This window comes from Stegostoma tigrinum, chromosome 33, assembly GCF_030684315.1.
Source record: "Stegostoma tigrinum isolate sSteTig4 chromosome 33, sSteTig4.hap1, whole genome shotgun sequence".
In the NCBI taxonomy this organism is placed as follows: Eukaryota; Metazoa; Chordata; class Chondrichthyes; order Orectolobiformes; family Stegostomatidae; genus Stegostoma; species Stegostoma tigrinum.
The window spans coordinates 8,316,199-8,333,098 of NC_081386.1; the positions used below are offsets into that span (position 1 = coordinate 8,316,199).

Sequence of the window (16,900 nt, forward strand, 5' to 3'; positions counted from 1 at the left end):
GTCATTTTTGGTTATCCTGATAGCCTAAAGTGACCTCCATGTTTTTGTAAATTTTACAATTGCCATAACCTCATCAACATCCCAGCTGCATTATCTTGAGTTTATATCTTGAGTTAATGTCACAAGTGCTAATAATCGAGGTTCAGATCAGCGATTTTCAGAAAGATCAAAAATCTAAAGCACACAAGGAGTAGGCAGGAAGGTGGTGTTGACTCAGAGGATCAGCCACAAATGTGTTAAATGGCAGAGCAGACTTGAGGAGCCATATGATGGACTCTCCAGCTCCTATTTCCTATGCTCACTGGCTGATTACAATCTTGCCTTTTTGCTAACTTTCAAACCAGATTAATTCTACCATTGCTGGAACTGTGTTATCATATTAGTCCTAGTTTCTATATCCCAGAAAGTTGACATACCCTGTTTTTGCATAAAGTTTTCCTTTGGCAGAAGTGTGTCTCTTTCAAAGTAACAGATATTGCCAGATGTTGGCATTTAATCATCACATCTCCATCCTCACTTCTGGATGTACAGAGCACAATGCTTAAAGCTGACAACCACTAGTGCATCAACTGTGCACTGAAGCAGATATTTGAGTGGTTGATTTCAGAGGGAAATGGCGTAGTCACACATTCACTTACAACAGAGAATGAGGTCATTCAACTAATTGAATCTATCCTGGCTCCCCATGCAGCAAGATAATAAAGTGTGAAGCTGGATGAACACAGCAGGCCAAGCAGCATCTGAGGAACATAAAAGCTGACATTTCAGGCCTATCCCCATGCAGCATTCTGGTCTGTGCCAATTCCTCGCTGCATCCCTGTAAGCTTTCAAACTTGTTTCCTTCAAGAATCAGTTTAATTTCTTTTTGAAATCATTCAGCACCTCTGCTTCCATCCCCATCGTGGGTTAATGAGTCTCAGGTCATTACCATACACTGTAAAAACAATTCTTCCACACGTTTCCTGTACATCTCATGCACAAAACCTTAAATCTGAGCCCCTCATTAGCTAGCAAGAGCAAATTTTTCTTGTCTACCTTTTCTAAACCTGTTATAATCTTAAACCCTCAAACCTTGAAAAGATCATTAGATAATACATTTGAAGCTGGAATATAAGGGACTGTGGAGTGACAGGATGGATCAGTGGTTAGCTCTGCTGCCAGGGACCCGGGTTCAATCCCACCGTCGGGTGACTGTTTGTGTGACGTTTGCATGCTCCCCCCCATGTCTGCGTGGGTTTTCTCCCACAGTCCAAGGAAGTGCAGATTAGATGAATTGGCTGTGCTAAATTGCCCATAGTGTCTAAGGTGGGGAAATGCAGGTATAATGTAGGGGATGGGTCTGGGTGGGATGCTATCCAGAGAGGTTGGTATGGACTTAATGGGCCACATGGCCTACTTCCATGCTGTAGGAATTCTATGGAAGGTCAGGAGAATGCACTGACTGGATTGCTCTTAAAGAGCTAGCACAGTGTGTTGAATGCCCTTTTGTGGACCTTTTGCATGCCTAAATTTTGCATTCCCTGTACACAATATCAATTTTCAGAACAGTTACAGCTCCCAGTATACTGAACTGAACAACTCTGGAGTGCAGCAGCTGAATAAAAAGAGCTTGCAAGCCAGATGTGGCACGTGGGCAGATAGACTATTACATACTGCTGTGGGTTACGGCATGCTTCCATTTCATGCTTTAGTCTTCAAGAAACCCCAAATGTTTTTGCAAATATACAGCATGCAAAATACTCTTGAGGCTTGCTCTGTTTGTTGTTCCATGAAGCTCTTTTGAAGATGTGATTTTGGCAAGGTGTAGCCAACTGCTTTCAAGGGAAACAGGAGTTGCCAAGAGAGGGTTTAAGGCACTGCAAGTGCATGACATAGCTAAGTGATCCTTTGTAGAACAGTTGTAGTATGATCTTGGACCATGTACTTGCTACATGAGTATTGTTATGTCGTTGAACCTCTTCTATGCCTGTAAATGTGCTCTGGCTGATGTAATGTTTTTAAAAAATAGGGGAATTCAGAAATTAGAAGATAAAAGCAAAATGGAAAAACCAAACTGACTTTTGTATAAAAGTATAATGTAATCACTTGGAGTAAGTTACCCAAATACATTTGAACTAAATGGCCAAGTTAGCATCTGGTTAGGTGGCTGTACTAAACCTCTGACATGCAAAGACCAGGTCAAATGGCTGCCTTTGTGGGTTGTATCATTTTACAATCTTATGATAAACAGTTTAACTGTGGTGAATAAAATCACTGCACTGTAGAAGCTGGAGACCTGAAATAAAAGCAGAAAGTATTGGAGAAACTCAGCAAGACTGGCAGCATCTTTGGGGAAATAAACAGTTAACGTTTTGCGATAAGTTCCAAAGAGTCCTATGGTACTCAACATTAACTCTGTTTTTCTTCTTATGGACGTTGTCTGATCAGCCAGATTTCTCCAGCCCTTTCTGTTTCTTTCTGTAACTGTTGAATTTCTCTTAGTATTTCAGTTGAAATTTTATTTTGCATGTTTGCAGGAATGCCCATCTGCTCTATGCATGCCTATATGCTGCAGCTAATGCAAAACTGAACAGCGCTTGTAATAGCATTTGTCAAACATCCATTGACCCACAGCCTTTATGGCATGTAACGTTACATGACATTTTTTCTATGCAAATTTGGGCATTCACAAAGCTAAATTTGAGACGAACTCTGCTTGCAGGATAAGGTCCACACAAAGCTTTGAAAGGTGAAAATTATGAGAGTCTAAATACATGATGTGAAAACAGAAGATCTGAAAATCGAGAGATGAATAACAATTGACTGAGCCCATATCCCCCTTCTACACAATGGCCTACACTTGAAATTAACACACCTCTGCTCCTCCACAACCACCTCTGGAACTGTAAACACACAGAACAGAATGGCAATATTAGAAATGAGAAATAGGCACCCAGCGGAACAGCACAAAGATTAATCTTCTGTCACAATAATGTAGAACAAAAACTCATTATTTCAGCTCTTAGTCTTTCTAATCATTCTCCATAAATCCTGTAGCAAGTAATAATGTGTTAAAAAGCAATTCCTAAAGTAAAGTCTTAAATTAAAAACATTTGTGAATTTTCAAAAAACTCTAACTTTTGCCTATTTGCATTCATTTCTTGTTTATTTTTCCATCATCAACCATGATACTCTAATAGAGAGGCAATGCTGACTTCTACCTACTTTGCTGGTCATTTTTCATTTATTCATTCACAAGATGAGGGCATCACTGGCCAGGCAGCCTTTACTACCTGCCCCTAACTAGCCAGAGGGCTGTTAATAGGCAACCACAGTGCTGTGGGTCTGGAATCACATGTAGGCCAGACCAGGCAAGAATGGCAGTTTACTTCTCTAAAGGACATCAGTGACCCAGATGAATTCGTAGTCAGCATTAGACTCTTAATTCCAATCTTTTTTTTCGTTATTGCATTCAAACTCCAGCACCTACCATGGCAGGCTTTGAACCCAAGTCTCCCTGAACGTTATCTGAGTCTTTGAATTAACAGTCCAGCGATAATACCACTAGGCCATCGCCTCCCCACAATCGGCACGAATATTTGTATTCTAGGCCAGTCATGGTCACTTCCAATCCACTGTCAGTTTAGTTAACGTCCACTGTGAAAAGCAAAAGTCATTAAATTGCTGTGGCAAAAAAAGTAACAATATTTTTGGGACAGCCATCATAATATCTGATTGGACTACTGGCATGTCAATCACCTTGAAACAGAAATAAATAAAAGTATCCAGAAGATGGTGATTGGGAATTTTCGAAGTCTGTCCATGAGCTGGCATTGTTCAAGGAACAAAGTTCAGTCATGTGTTTTAAAAAAATATATAGATAAATGTTAGCTGACAAATGCAGAGTTGATGGTTTGGAACAAAAACATTAAGCTCCAGATTTTAGCATTGCAGCCATTTATTAACATAAATAAACTTTATATGGACAGCCAGAAAGGGCAAGAACCACCTTGCAGAGAAGAGATGTGATTCAAGCTGGTATCATCCTAACTCTAGGTTGCCACTCTGGTGCATTATTGAGGAACTGCTGCAGTGTCAGTGGTACCCTTTCTCAGAAGAGACATTAAACTGAGACCTGGTGTATCCTCCCAGGTGAACATAAAGGATTCTATGACATTGTAGATAACTCTCCTCCTCTTCGACAACGTCTTGGTAACATTTAGCCCACAATCAGTATCACCAAAAGACTAATTATCTGGACATTATCTCATTGCTGTTGTGAGAACTTACTGTGCACCATTGGCATCATTTCCCTACACTCTAACAAAAGTACTTAATCAGTTATAAAGTGCTTTGATCTGGCCTTATCTTGATCAATAAACTTACGCAATGTTTTCCCTTTATTTATTGCTGTGTATGCATACATAATCACTGATCAAAATTATAATTAATTTCTGAGTCATCACAAGATATTATTAATGTGCTTTGTGAGGCAAGGGCTCTATTGAAGCAGCGGTGGAAGCTCCATGCATTCACCTTGACACATTACTACAGATTCTTTAGAGTGCAAAAGCCAACTTAAAACATTGTCTTTAGGAAGTGTCACTTCCAAAAGGAACTGGCCACAGGTCCAACGATTTAAAAGGACTGATTCCAATGTAAATTGGATGGCATGATGGCTTAGTGATTATCAATGCAGCCTCATTGGCACCAAGGACATGGGTTCGCTTCCACCCTTGGGCAACTATCTGTGTGGGGCTTGCACCTTCTCCCCATGTCTGTTGTGCTAAATTGCCTCATAGTGTCAAGGGGTGTACAGGCTAATTGGATTAGCTGTGGGAAATGCAGGGTTATTGGGATAGAGCAGGGGGTTTGGGTCTGGGTGGGATGCTCATTGGAGGGTCAGGATAGACTTGATGGGCCAAAAGGCCTGTTTCCACACTGTAGGGGTTATGTGAAATGTAGACAGGTGTAAATTCAGCCGGTGTTCTTTTTGGGAGTGTTCAGTTTGGTACTCTGTGTCATGTTTTCACAACTCTACTGTGTTTTTGTTTCAGGCAATACAGCAACAGAGTTCTTCAGAGACAGAAGGAGAGGGAGGAAATACAGCAGATGCCAGTAGTGAAGGTGAAGGGGGTGAAATAATAGATGAGGAAGGAAAAGCTAAAAGCAGAAATGAAAAAGGAGGCTCCAAACGAAAAAAAGCTACTTTTAAGGTAAAGGAATAGAATCTTTCTGTGGGATGTAGGAATACTGTATTGTATATGTTTCCATGTTGTTTTAGGTTAAAACCATTCTGTCAAGGCTCAATAAAACAAACAACTGCAGATGCTGTAAATCTGAAACAAAAACAGAAATTGCTGGAGAAACTCATCAGGTCTCACAGCATTTGTGAACAGAACCAGTTAATGTTGTGAGCCCAGTAACCCTTCTTTAGAACCCTCCTCGTTATCTAAGGCCGCCCACACACTTCCCAGGTGAAGCACTCTGAACTCTTCAGAAATTGATCCTATTCCAAAATTTTTAATGTGCAGTAAACAGAAAACGCTTTGTCTTTGTACATTTTGATCTTAAGTTTAGTTGGATTTATAAACCATGCTGCAGTTCTGATATCAGTTCATCAGTGTACCACACTGGCAAAGCAAAACACTGATACCTTTAATGTTTTGTGTTAGTAATTTACGTTGGATTCCACTTGTTCTCTTCCAGCATTGTCAGTGCTGTTGTTTATTCTGTAATTCTTCACATCTCATTGAAAATTTTCTCTCCATTGTAAGTGTGGCGTTTCAAACTTGCTTGTAAATGAATGTTGTCATCCCATTGTCTCACAGGGCCTCTGTATCCTGTATGAAATCATTGGAAATGTTTTTTGTAAGCATGTGCTGGAGCAGTGTTTTGCTTACGCATTCTCTTTAGATTTTCTTGAGATTTGGATGTCACTGGCAAGGCCTGTTTTTTTTTCAGCGTCTTGAATTATCTTTGAACTGGGTTGCTTGCTGGATCGTTTCAGAAAGTAGTGGAAAAAAAGAATGTAGGCCAAACCAGTTAAGGGCAGCAGATTTCCTTCAGTAAGGGGCATTAGTTATCAGATGAATTTTTGCAACAATTGATGATAGTTGCCATGGTCACCAGCACTTGGGATGCGCTTTCAATTCCAGAGTTACTACTTGAACTTAAACTTCATCATGGAGTATTTGAGCCCATATCTGCACAGCATTAGCCTGGGTCTCTGGATTGTGAGTCTACCTACGTTAGCACTTTGCCACCATCTCTCAAACGTGCCCATATCCTTAGTGAATATCTGCGGTGCTTCTCACGGTGTACTCATAGGTGCATCAAGCTAAAATCACAGAGAATGGATTAATGGTAGTTGGGCAGAGTGGTGAAAGTCAGGATCTGTATCAAAAGAGTGGGCACTGAGAAGCAGAAAATGCTGTCTTGGCAGTGATTAGTGCAAAGCTCTGCAGCGAGCTGATATCTTCAGTGGCTACGCTGCCTCTGAGAACTCGTTCTAATGACACAAACGGGCACTGGATGTACACTTAAATGCGCACAGACCGAAGATGACGCTTGAAAGGCACCAGTGTCAATCAAGAAGCAGGAATTTTTGAAACTCGAAGGGTGAGCCATTTTCAGTTTCTTCTGGTAGTCAGACAGGATTTTGATCCAGGCACTTTGAGAATAAGTGGTAAGATTATGCATTAAACCACTCTGGTATTTATTTTTCAGATTTAGTAGGAGGTTCTGTTTGTTTTGTTGTTGTGCCACTGTCTGTACCATTGCTGGGACAACAAAACCTGCCCAAGCAGCAATTCACGTTCTATTGAAAATCTAAATAATGCAGATACTGGAACTCTGAAATGAAATGAAAAGTTTTGGAGAAACTTAGCAGGTCTAACTGTGTTTGTGTATATGTGTGTGTGTGTATATATATATATATATATATATGCCTTGCTACTTCAAATGGAAGTTGAAGGAGGACAGCACTGTAGTCCTGCGACAAGGAGAGACGTGTTAGGAACAAACAATAATCCCAAAATGTTATCAGTGTAGACCGGAACCTAACCTCCTCTCTGGGTCCTCATTTACATTCCGGGGCTCTCTCTGCTCTTCTCGGACTGAATGTGGCAATGTTCTAAAAGGCTTATGCATTTCCAGACCCCTCAGTTTACAAAGTAGCAAAACCCAAGCATTGTTGTCTTATTTTATAGAATCAGTAACTTGTAACTACCCTGTGCCTTTAACCTAGAAAAATATTTCAAGGTGTATTGCACTTGTGTTAGACACTGACACGTACCATCTCATTGGCAATATTTCTGCCAGCCCACTTGTGCCAGTAGGGAGCTTCATAGCTTGAACTGACAGCTATTGTTCATGATATAATTCATGAGAATTGGCTTTCCTCCAAACATCCTGCATGTGCAACAGCTCAGGAACCATGCTTTGATCTCTCAGACAATTGCATCCTCCCTGCTGTTGGCTCACTACCTGGTAAAAATGGCCCAGTCCCAAAAGGAGCCATTTCTCCCAACTCCACGAGACTCTGAATTATTGCTCCTGCAGAGCAGATTCATCTCCTCTCCATCTTTGGCAGTCGGCATGCTCCAACACAACAAGCATTCTTAATAATATTCACAGTGCCTCTCCAGAGGGTAAAAATAGGATATTCCTGTAGGTCAGAGGTTATTCTCGGGGCAGATATTTTCTAATCCCATAGGAAAAATGGTGGATGGCCCAACTTTATAAGAGAGAGTCAAATAAACTCCGATTCTGCTTTTAGGATAACCGTCACTGATTTAAGTTCTTCAGTCTCACAAAACAAGTCAACCTTCTCATCAGAGATAACAAGGTGTAGAGCTGGATGAGCACAGCAGGCCAAGCAGCATCAGAGGAGCAGGAAGGCTGATGTTTCAGGCCTAAGAAGGGTCTAGGCCTGAAACGTCAGCCTTCCTGCTCCTCTGATGCTGCTTGGCCCGATGTGCTCATCCAGCTCTATACCTAGTTATCTCAGAATCTGAGCATCTGCAGTTCCTACTATCTCTGAAACAAAATCAACCTTCTCAACAGATGGTCTCCAAAAAGGTTATCTACACGTATTAACATTTCATTAACAGCATAATTCCTGGGAATTAAATTTACCTTCTCAGTTAACTTCTACCCCAGTAAAGAAACTCAAAACTTCAGAAACTGAACTGAACACTGCAGGCTTGTAACTGGTGACTTGCACTTTATCCTGGTGTTTGGGTAGGGATTTCTTGCCTTGTCCTTTATAGTAATATGGCTTTAAATGATGCTTCCACTCAGTTGCTTTCTAAGTTCTTCAGTTAGAGTCAACAGGTCCACATAGACGAAGACAGGCCATATCCCTGGGCCATCTTAAAGCCCACAGAATGAAAACGCACAGAAGGCAGCTTCTGGGTGAGGGGCAAGATCCAAATGGCCATCAGAGGGTACATGTGACTGAATGACATAGAACTACAAGAGCAGTCAGAGGAGGAAGGGTTAACAAGGTGTAGAGCTGGATGAGCACAGCAGGCCAAGGAGCATCTTAGGAGCAGGAAAGCTGACGTTTTGGGCCTAGACCCTTCATCAGAAACTTCAGCTTTCCTGCTCCTAAGTTGCTGCTTGGCCTGCTGTGTTCAACCAGCTCTACACCTTGTTATCTCGGATTCTTCAGCATCTGCAGTTCCTATTATGTCTGAGAGGAGGAAGGGTTAGCGGGGCGAGGGTGTGCTGTTGTCATTCCAGATGGATTGGACTACAGTTAGCCTACGGGTCTTGGCCCCTCCACCATGTACAGGGGTGGAATGCTCTTTATCTATGCTGCTGTCCCTGCCAAGGGCACCTCATGTCTGGGAATTTTGTCTATTCGTATTGAGCAGTGGATGGAATGGACATAGTTGTAGGAAGAAGTTGGATGTGGAAAGGTGGGACTTGGAAAGCAAGCATCAAGGTCTGATGGGGCTGTTACGGAATGTTAGGGAGATCTTGGTCACAGGAACAGGTGAGATTCAATAGGACTTAGGGATTTGGCTGATAATGGTTTCTAGGGTGAGCTGTGAACATCAGTAGTAAGGAAACCTCAGGCCAATATCCAGCAGAGGTGCAATGCAGTGCATACTTCCAGAAGGGCCACTACTTAACAGACCATTGGCCATCTGTAAATGGGATTCAGAAATCTGGACCGGTGATGTGATGTAATGCAGTACAGTATGTCCTCCATTATAGTTGTGGGCTGCAGTCTGCACATTCTCTGTCGTCAAAGGGTGGATCTGTTGGGCAAGGAAGAGATGCAGGAATGAGACAAAATCTCTGATGAATGCGGTGAGGGTGACAATCCTGAGATGGACCAGAAGGTCACTCACAGACAAGAACAAGTCAGGGTTATGGTTTAGGGCTACGACTGAGTGATGTCCCTATGAGTGTGAGCTTAGAATGAGAAATGGGGGTGTATGGTACTTGAACTCCCGCCTGTCCAAGAAGTGTATCATAACGCACCCGAGCATCTACAATGAGAAATGATGTCATTTACTCTTGCAGACAATAAAAGCTCATTCATCCTCCTCCTGTACTGGGTCCACACCCTTTGATCTGACCTCAACCCATGCTGCCTGGATCTAATGGGAAACCTTGCCAACGCTGTCCAAAGAGAAGGACATCTCCCTTCCTTCCCAGATAGCCTAAAACATAACCTCTCGCAAAGCATCACTAAACACCTTGCGGTCAACTTTGCCTCTCCCAATTTGCTCTTGAACTGCTGGAGTCCATGTGGTGAAGGTAGTCCCATAACACTCTCTTTAAGTTAAGAAGGAGCTCCAAGATTTCTGACTCAGTGGTGATGAAGGATCAGCAAGATTTATCCAAATTGGTTGTGTGACTTGCAGGTGGTGGCGTTCCTATTTGTTTGCTGAAAATCAACCCAATACCTGTCCATCACCTACAAGGCCCAAGTTGCGAGTGTGATGGAATACTCCCCCACTTGTAAGGAACGCAACATGACTCTAAGAAGCTTGACACCATCCAGGACAAAGCATCCCTACTCAGTTGGCACCTATCTGCTGTAAACATTCATTCCGTCTATCAGAATCATAAAGTAGCACCAGCGTCTGCTACCTACGAGATACACAACAGCAACTCAACAAAGCTCCTTCAAGAGCAGCTTCCAAACCCATGACCAGCCAGAACAGCAAGGGTATAATTGACACTCTCTAACATAACAGACCTAACTAGACATTTAATCTCTTTATGACTGTCCTCGAGCAGGCTCTCTGAGATACCAAAGCACCAGTTCTGGTTGAATGTGTAGCATTGACAAATGATGGTGATAATGATCTTGAGTTTTCATTAACTACAATATCTGAAAGAAGCTGCAACTGATTGACTCCTATCCTCTGAATCCGACCAAAGCAGTTTATTTTCCATCATATTGCAGAATGTGAAGTTCATCTTCAACGTACAGGTCGTTCTGCTATACGCATTTTTTGTAAATGTGAATTGGCTGTAATGTGATTGATGAATAGTGGACACTGTTTGGATAACACAAACTTTCTACTGTACAGGTACAGCGGTATTCTGTAGTGATTTACCTATAATGTGATTTTCTATAGCATGAGATCACACAAGAACACAGCTATTGCATTACAAGAGAACTACCTGTACTATACTATTTATAATGAGCACCATATTAAGTTGCAGCCATCGGGTAGCTGTCTCCATGTGAATGCATGAAAGAGCCTTCATCCTTGTCCAGAGATCACCAGAAAGAATAAATTAAACCAGTGTTTGAGCAAAATCAACAGAGGTATACAGATACTTGGTATAACTTTGTATAATAATGGATATTGATTGAGTAGCTCAGAAATTGCTATCAGTATTAACACTTAACAAATTGGCTGAAAACATTATATTTCCTCACGTAAACACCTTGATATTTTACATAAATCTGAAAGAATAATAAATGCTGGAAATCAAACAAAAACAGAAATTGCTGGAAAAGCTCGGTGGGCTTTGCAGCATCTGTGGAGAGAAATCAGTGGTATCGTTTCAGGTTCAGTGACCCTTCTTCAGAACTGATGTTAGCTAGGAAAAGCTTGGTATTTATGCAGAAGATGGATTATAGCTGGGCAGGGTGAGCTTAAACAGTTGGTGGAGATCAAGCCTAAAGAGAGAGAGACAAACAGTTGGGCAGAGACAGCAGTAACTGCAGATGCTGGAGAATCTGAGATAACAAGGTGTAGAGCTGGATGAACACAGCAGGCCAAGCAGCATCAGTGGTGCAGGAAAGCTAATGTTTTGGGCCTAGACCCTCCTTCAGAAAGTTGCAGACAAAGGAGTGGTTAAAGGTCAGTCTGGAGAATGAATAGCTACTAACAGAGTCTATTAGTAGCTGACAATAGGTTGTGTGTGGTAACAACCATGTGGTAGCCAGGTGTGTGCGGGTTGGAGTAGAGACATGGGAGTCCTAAAATTGTTCACCTCAATATTGAGTCTGGTAGGCTGCAGAGTTCCCAAATGGAAAATGAAGTGCTGTTCTTCCAACTATACTGGAGCACTTTAGCAAGCTTGAGAAAGAGATGTTGATGAGGGAAAGCAGTGGTATGTTGAAACGACAGGTGACTAGAAGCTCAGGGTCATTTTTGCAGACAGAACGTAGGTGTTCTGAAAAGTAGTCACCCAGTTTGCACTTTGTTTCCCCAATGTAGAGGAGACCATACTGAGCAGAGAATGCATGAGACTGAATAAAGTGAAGTGAAGTTTTACATTTTTTACTTTAGAACACACGAGGTGTAATGAATCAATCCCCTCTCCTAACCTCCTCGGTCAGCCACAACAAAGATTTTTCATTCTTTATAGCATAGGCTAGCTAGCTCCAGTAAAAAAAGTAGTTACCTGTGTCTAAAGTATCAGTAAGAAAGTGAAAGAAATAACAATTTTATTACTTGCTAATCCTGTGAAAAAATCATAAGAATGCAATTTCAAGCACACACATACAAAATTAAAAAGGGATAGCGTCTGTTACAAAAGGAAGGTGAAAGGGATGTGCAGTTTAAAGCACTTAGGTTGTGTGTAAACCATATAGTTTTAACATGAGACCATAGTCGTTTAATTTAAAACTTGGATCCTGAACACTAGAGAATATTTCAGTGTTCCTTGAGGCTGTGGTGTTCTGATGTTTATTTTTAATCAGCTCCATCCCCAGTTACTTTTTCTTCTTGAAAGGCAGAGAGAGCACTTTCTTGTTGATTTCAGTTTGAGTCAGATGTTTATATCCTGTGCCATACCTAAAGCATTACCTTACAATAAAGGCTAATCTGTGTATTTCAATGTTTGAATTTAATTTTCTAAGCTTGATAATTAGAGATTATGTCTTTTATATCCAATATGTGAAACGTATCGTACAGATATATAGATCAGAATAGGAGACGAGGGCCAGACAAAGTGGGCTCTGTTGTATACAGTAATGGTCCTGAAGGAGTTAATGTTCATATTACACTGAACACCAATTTGTTTGCTGATTCACACACAGTCATTGGGTGGAGTCAGTGAGCTCTACCATAGCCTTAATGGGGGAATGATTTGTTTTGTACAGCTCCCAAACATCCTAGTAATTATATTCATCTAAAAACGTAGAAAAGTTGATGTTTTGGGTCAGAAAGTCAACTTACCTGCACTACTGATGCTGCCTGACCTTCTGTGCACCTCCAGCTTCACACTGTATTGTCTCTGACTCCAGTATCTACGGCTCTCGCTATCTGTGACTAAAAATGTCGTTTTATTTATTGCTATCATGCAATGAACTGAAGACAGTGCCTCTATAGTGGTATATCCTGTATCACTGGTCACTAGATCATTGGACAGACCCTAGGTACAATGTAGACAAAAGAGGACTAGTGGCAGCAAATTATTGCAAACAACTCTCATTCAAACTATAAACGGGCAGAGATGCGCTATTAATGCCAATCGGGATAATACCACAAAACTAGTTTTGATATTTTTTGATAAATTGTCAGTTAGTTCCACATTGGTTTCATGAACCTTGACTGACCTGTGTGTTTAGCTGATTGGTGTGGCCATTTTAACTCAATGTGTTTTTTTAAAATCAGTCATTGAAAACCCCAGGTATTAAAATCAGATCAAAACAATCAATTGTATTTTATCACTACCGTAACAACAGGAAGAGCCTGGCTTCTAAGCCATTCAAATTGCACTGTTACTGATCTGGGTCTCAACTCTATTTACCCCTCTTTCTCCATATGCCTGAATACCCTAACCCAATATAAATCTCAACTCAAGGGCATACAAGCCCATTTGATGTAACCTGTCCTCTTCATTTAACTTTTAAGCCCCGTTACAATTCTGATTCCAAAATTCTATTCTGGAGCTCTTTTACGAGCAGCACTGAGGATGTGACTACATTTGTTAGTGGGCAGTGGCTCAAGAAGGCAACTCATCACCACCTTCTCATAGGAATAGGCAATGAATGCAATCTTCCCAACAATGCTCACATTCCATGAATGAAAATTCTTAAAAACTCGAAGCCAGTGTGTCCTTTCTGAGGATCGAAATGCCCGAATCATTGTGGCATTTGATTAAGGTATCTTTGAAGAAATGCATGGTAACGGCCATGGTAAACACATGGATGAAGTGAGATGCTGTATGATTCAGAACAAGATTTTACATAAAACTGGGGAGAACCTTTCTGAATGAGTCAAATGATTCAGCTTGATGCTAAATAAATGCCCACCCTACCCCAATGTTATGTTTTCTCGTACAGTCCCTACAATTGCAGATAGAGGCCATTTGGCCTATCCCACCCTATCTCCATAACCCTGCAAAACTGCAGCTAATCCACCTAGCCAACACATCCCTGGACACTATGGGCAATCTAGGATGGCTAATCCACCTAATTTTCATTTCTTTGGACTGCGGGGGGAAATTGGAGTACCTGGAGGAAACCCACGCAGACACTTGGAGAATGTGTAAACAGGCAGTCACCTGAGGCTGGAATTAAACCTGGCTGCCTGTGAGGCAGCAGTGCTAATGGTACGCCACAGTGCTGTCTTATTTTTATGTAATAGGGTTGAGTTTCTGGCTTATCCAGTTGACTTTGATGGACGATGAGGGAAATATCAGAGAAATGGCATGAAGTAGTTATCCCTCTTGCCTGGTACAGAACAGCAGTGTTAAATGGTCATTCTCAGTCTTCTGGGTGTGGTAGCAAAATGTTGTCTAAAGTAGAGAAGCCCACATTTCCCCAGATATTGGCCCACTCTGTTCAACAGTTATCAGAAGTGAAAGTTGCAGTATCATTTCATCCTTTAATGCTCAAAGACAGGCCCCGAGTGAGCAGAGATCATAATGCTGACTGATTGCCCCGAAAATGTAATTTGCCTGGCCACCAGTAATTTGAGTTGGAGTCTCACTGGTTGCTGAAGCTCATGCTGCCTCTGGGGTTTAAAGAGCAATTTATGCTTGAGTGGAGGCAGTAGTGGAAAAGTCATATTTATTGTCCATTGTTCCATCCCTGAGGAAGTATTGGTGGCCCCAGCCCTGGAATGGCTGCACTCTTTATGCTGCCTATACCATGGTGGTAAGTATCAAGTCAGGTCCAAGTTGTTCTCTTTCAATTCCTGTTGGATATGGGGTGGTGCCAGAGAGCTGGTGAGTTGTAAATATCACACCCGTGATCAAGGGAAGGGGAGAGGGATGCACCAGGTAACTACGGGACAGTCAGCTCAACTGTAGCAATAGGAATTTTTCTTTTTCACTCACTAATGGGATGACGGCATCGCTGGCTGGGCAGCATTTATTGCCCATCCCTAATTGCCCAGAGGTTGATTCAGAGTCAGCCACGTTGCTGTGGGGCTGGAGTCACGTGTAGGCCAGACCAGGTAAGAGTGGTGCTTTCCTTCCCTAAATGACATTAGTGAACCAAGTAGGTTTATCCAGCAGTCGTTAGATTCTCAATTCCAGATATTTTATTGAATTCAAATTCCACACCATCTGCCATGGCAGGATTCGAATCTGGGTCCCCGGAACATTACCTAGCTCTCTGGATTAATGGTCCAGGGATAATACCATGAGGCTGTCACTTCCCCGCAGTTTTAGAGATAATGATTCAGGATCAGATTAATTTTCACTTGAAAACAGGAGTTAATTCATGACAGCCAGCTCAGATTAGTTAAAACACAATGACCTAATGATGTTATCGCTAAATTGTTAACCCAGAGACCCAGATGATGCTCTAGGGATCTGGAGATGATTGATGGTGGAACTTAAATTCAGTACAAATCTGGAATTAAGAGTCCTAGTGAAGACCATTGTTGAATTTCAAAAAAACCCATCTGGTTCACTACTGTTCTTTAGGGAAGGAAATTGCCATCCTTACCTGCTCTGGCCTTCATGTGAGTCCAGACCCACAGCAATGGACAATAACTGCTGGCCTAGTCAGTGATGCCCTCATCATGTGAATAAATTTTAAAATGTGAATAGTGTTTAGAACATAGAACATAGAACAGTACAGCACAGAACAGGCCCTTCAGCCCACAATGTTGTGCTGACCATTGATCCTCATGTATGCACCCTCAAATTTCTGTGACCATATGCATGTCCAGCAGTCTCTTAAATGACCCCAATGACCTTGCTTCCACAACTGCTGCTGGCCACGCATTCCATGCTCTCACAACTCTCCTGTGTAAAGAACCCGCCTCTGACATCCCCTCTATACTTTCCTCCAACCAGCTTAAAACTATGACCCCTCGTGCTAGCCATTTCTGCCCTGGGAAATAGTCTCTGGCTATCAACTCTATCTATGCCTCTCATTATCTTGTATACCTCAGTTAGGTCCCCTCTCCTCCTCCTTTTCTCCAATGAAAAGAGACCGAGCTCAGTCAACCTCTCTTCATAAGATAAGCCCTCCAGTCCAGGCAGCATCCTGGTAAACCTCCTCTGAACCCTCTCCAAAGCATCCACATCTTTCCTATAATACGGCGACCAGAACTGGTCACAGTATTCCAAGTGCGGTCTAACCAAAGTTTTATAGAGCTGCAACAAGTTCTCACGACTCTTAAACTCAATCCCCCTGTTAATGAAAGCCAAAACACCATATGCTTTCTTAACAACCCTGTCCACTTGGGTGGCCATTTTAAGGGATCTATGTATCTGCACAGCAAGATCCCTCTGTTCCTCCACACTGCCAAGAATCCTATCCTTAATCCTGTACTCAGCTTTCAAATTCGACCTTCCAAAATGCATCACCTCGCATTTATCCAGGTTGAACTCCATCTGCCACCTCTCACCCCATCTCTGCATCCTGTCAATGTCCCGCTGCAGCCTACAACAGCCCTCTATACTGTCAACGACACCTCCAACCTTTGTGTCGTCTGCAAACTTGCTGACCCATCCTTCAATCCCCTCATCCAAGTCATTAATAAAAATTACAAACAGTAGAGGCCCAAGGACAGAGCCCTGTGGAACCCCACTCACCACTGACTTCCAGGCAGAATATTTTCCTTCTACTACCACTCGCTGTCTTCTGTTGGCCAGCCAATTCTGTATCCAAGCAGCTAAGTTCCCCTGTATCCCATTCCTCCTGACCTTCTGAATGAGCCTACCATGGGAAACCTTATCAAATGCCTTACTGAAGTCCATATACACCACATCCACAGCTCGACCCTCATCAACTTTTCTAGTCACATCCTCAAAAAACCCAATAAGGTTTGTGAGGCATGACCTACCCCTCACAAAGCCGTGTTGACTGTATTTGATCAAGCCATGCTCTTCCAGATGGCCATAAATCCTATCCCTCAGAATCCTTTCTAACACCTTGCAGACGACAGACGTGAGACTTACTGGTCTGTAATTGCCGGGGATTTCCCTATTTCCTTTCTTGAAGAGAGGAATTACATTCGCCTCTCTCCAG

General features: G+C 42.1%; 1 protein-coding gene across 1 annotated transcript in view; it reads left to right on the plus strand.

The window, feature by feature from the left end:
• Positions 1 to 16,900, plus strand: part of LOC125467100 (hepatoma-derived growth factor-related protein 3-like) — a 117,555-nt gene that overhangs the window by 91,256 nt on the left and 9,399 nt on the right. Inside the window, exon 4 of the mRNA XM_048562519.2 lies at positions 5,037 to 5,195. Within this exon, the coding sequence (XP_048418476.1) occupies positions 5,037 to 5,195 (159 nt within the window). The remainder of the gene's footprint in view (positions 1 to 5,036; positions 5,196 to 16,900) is intronic.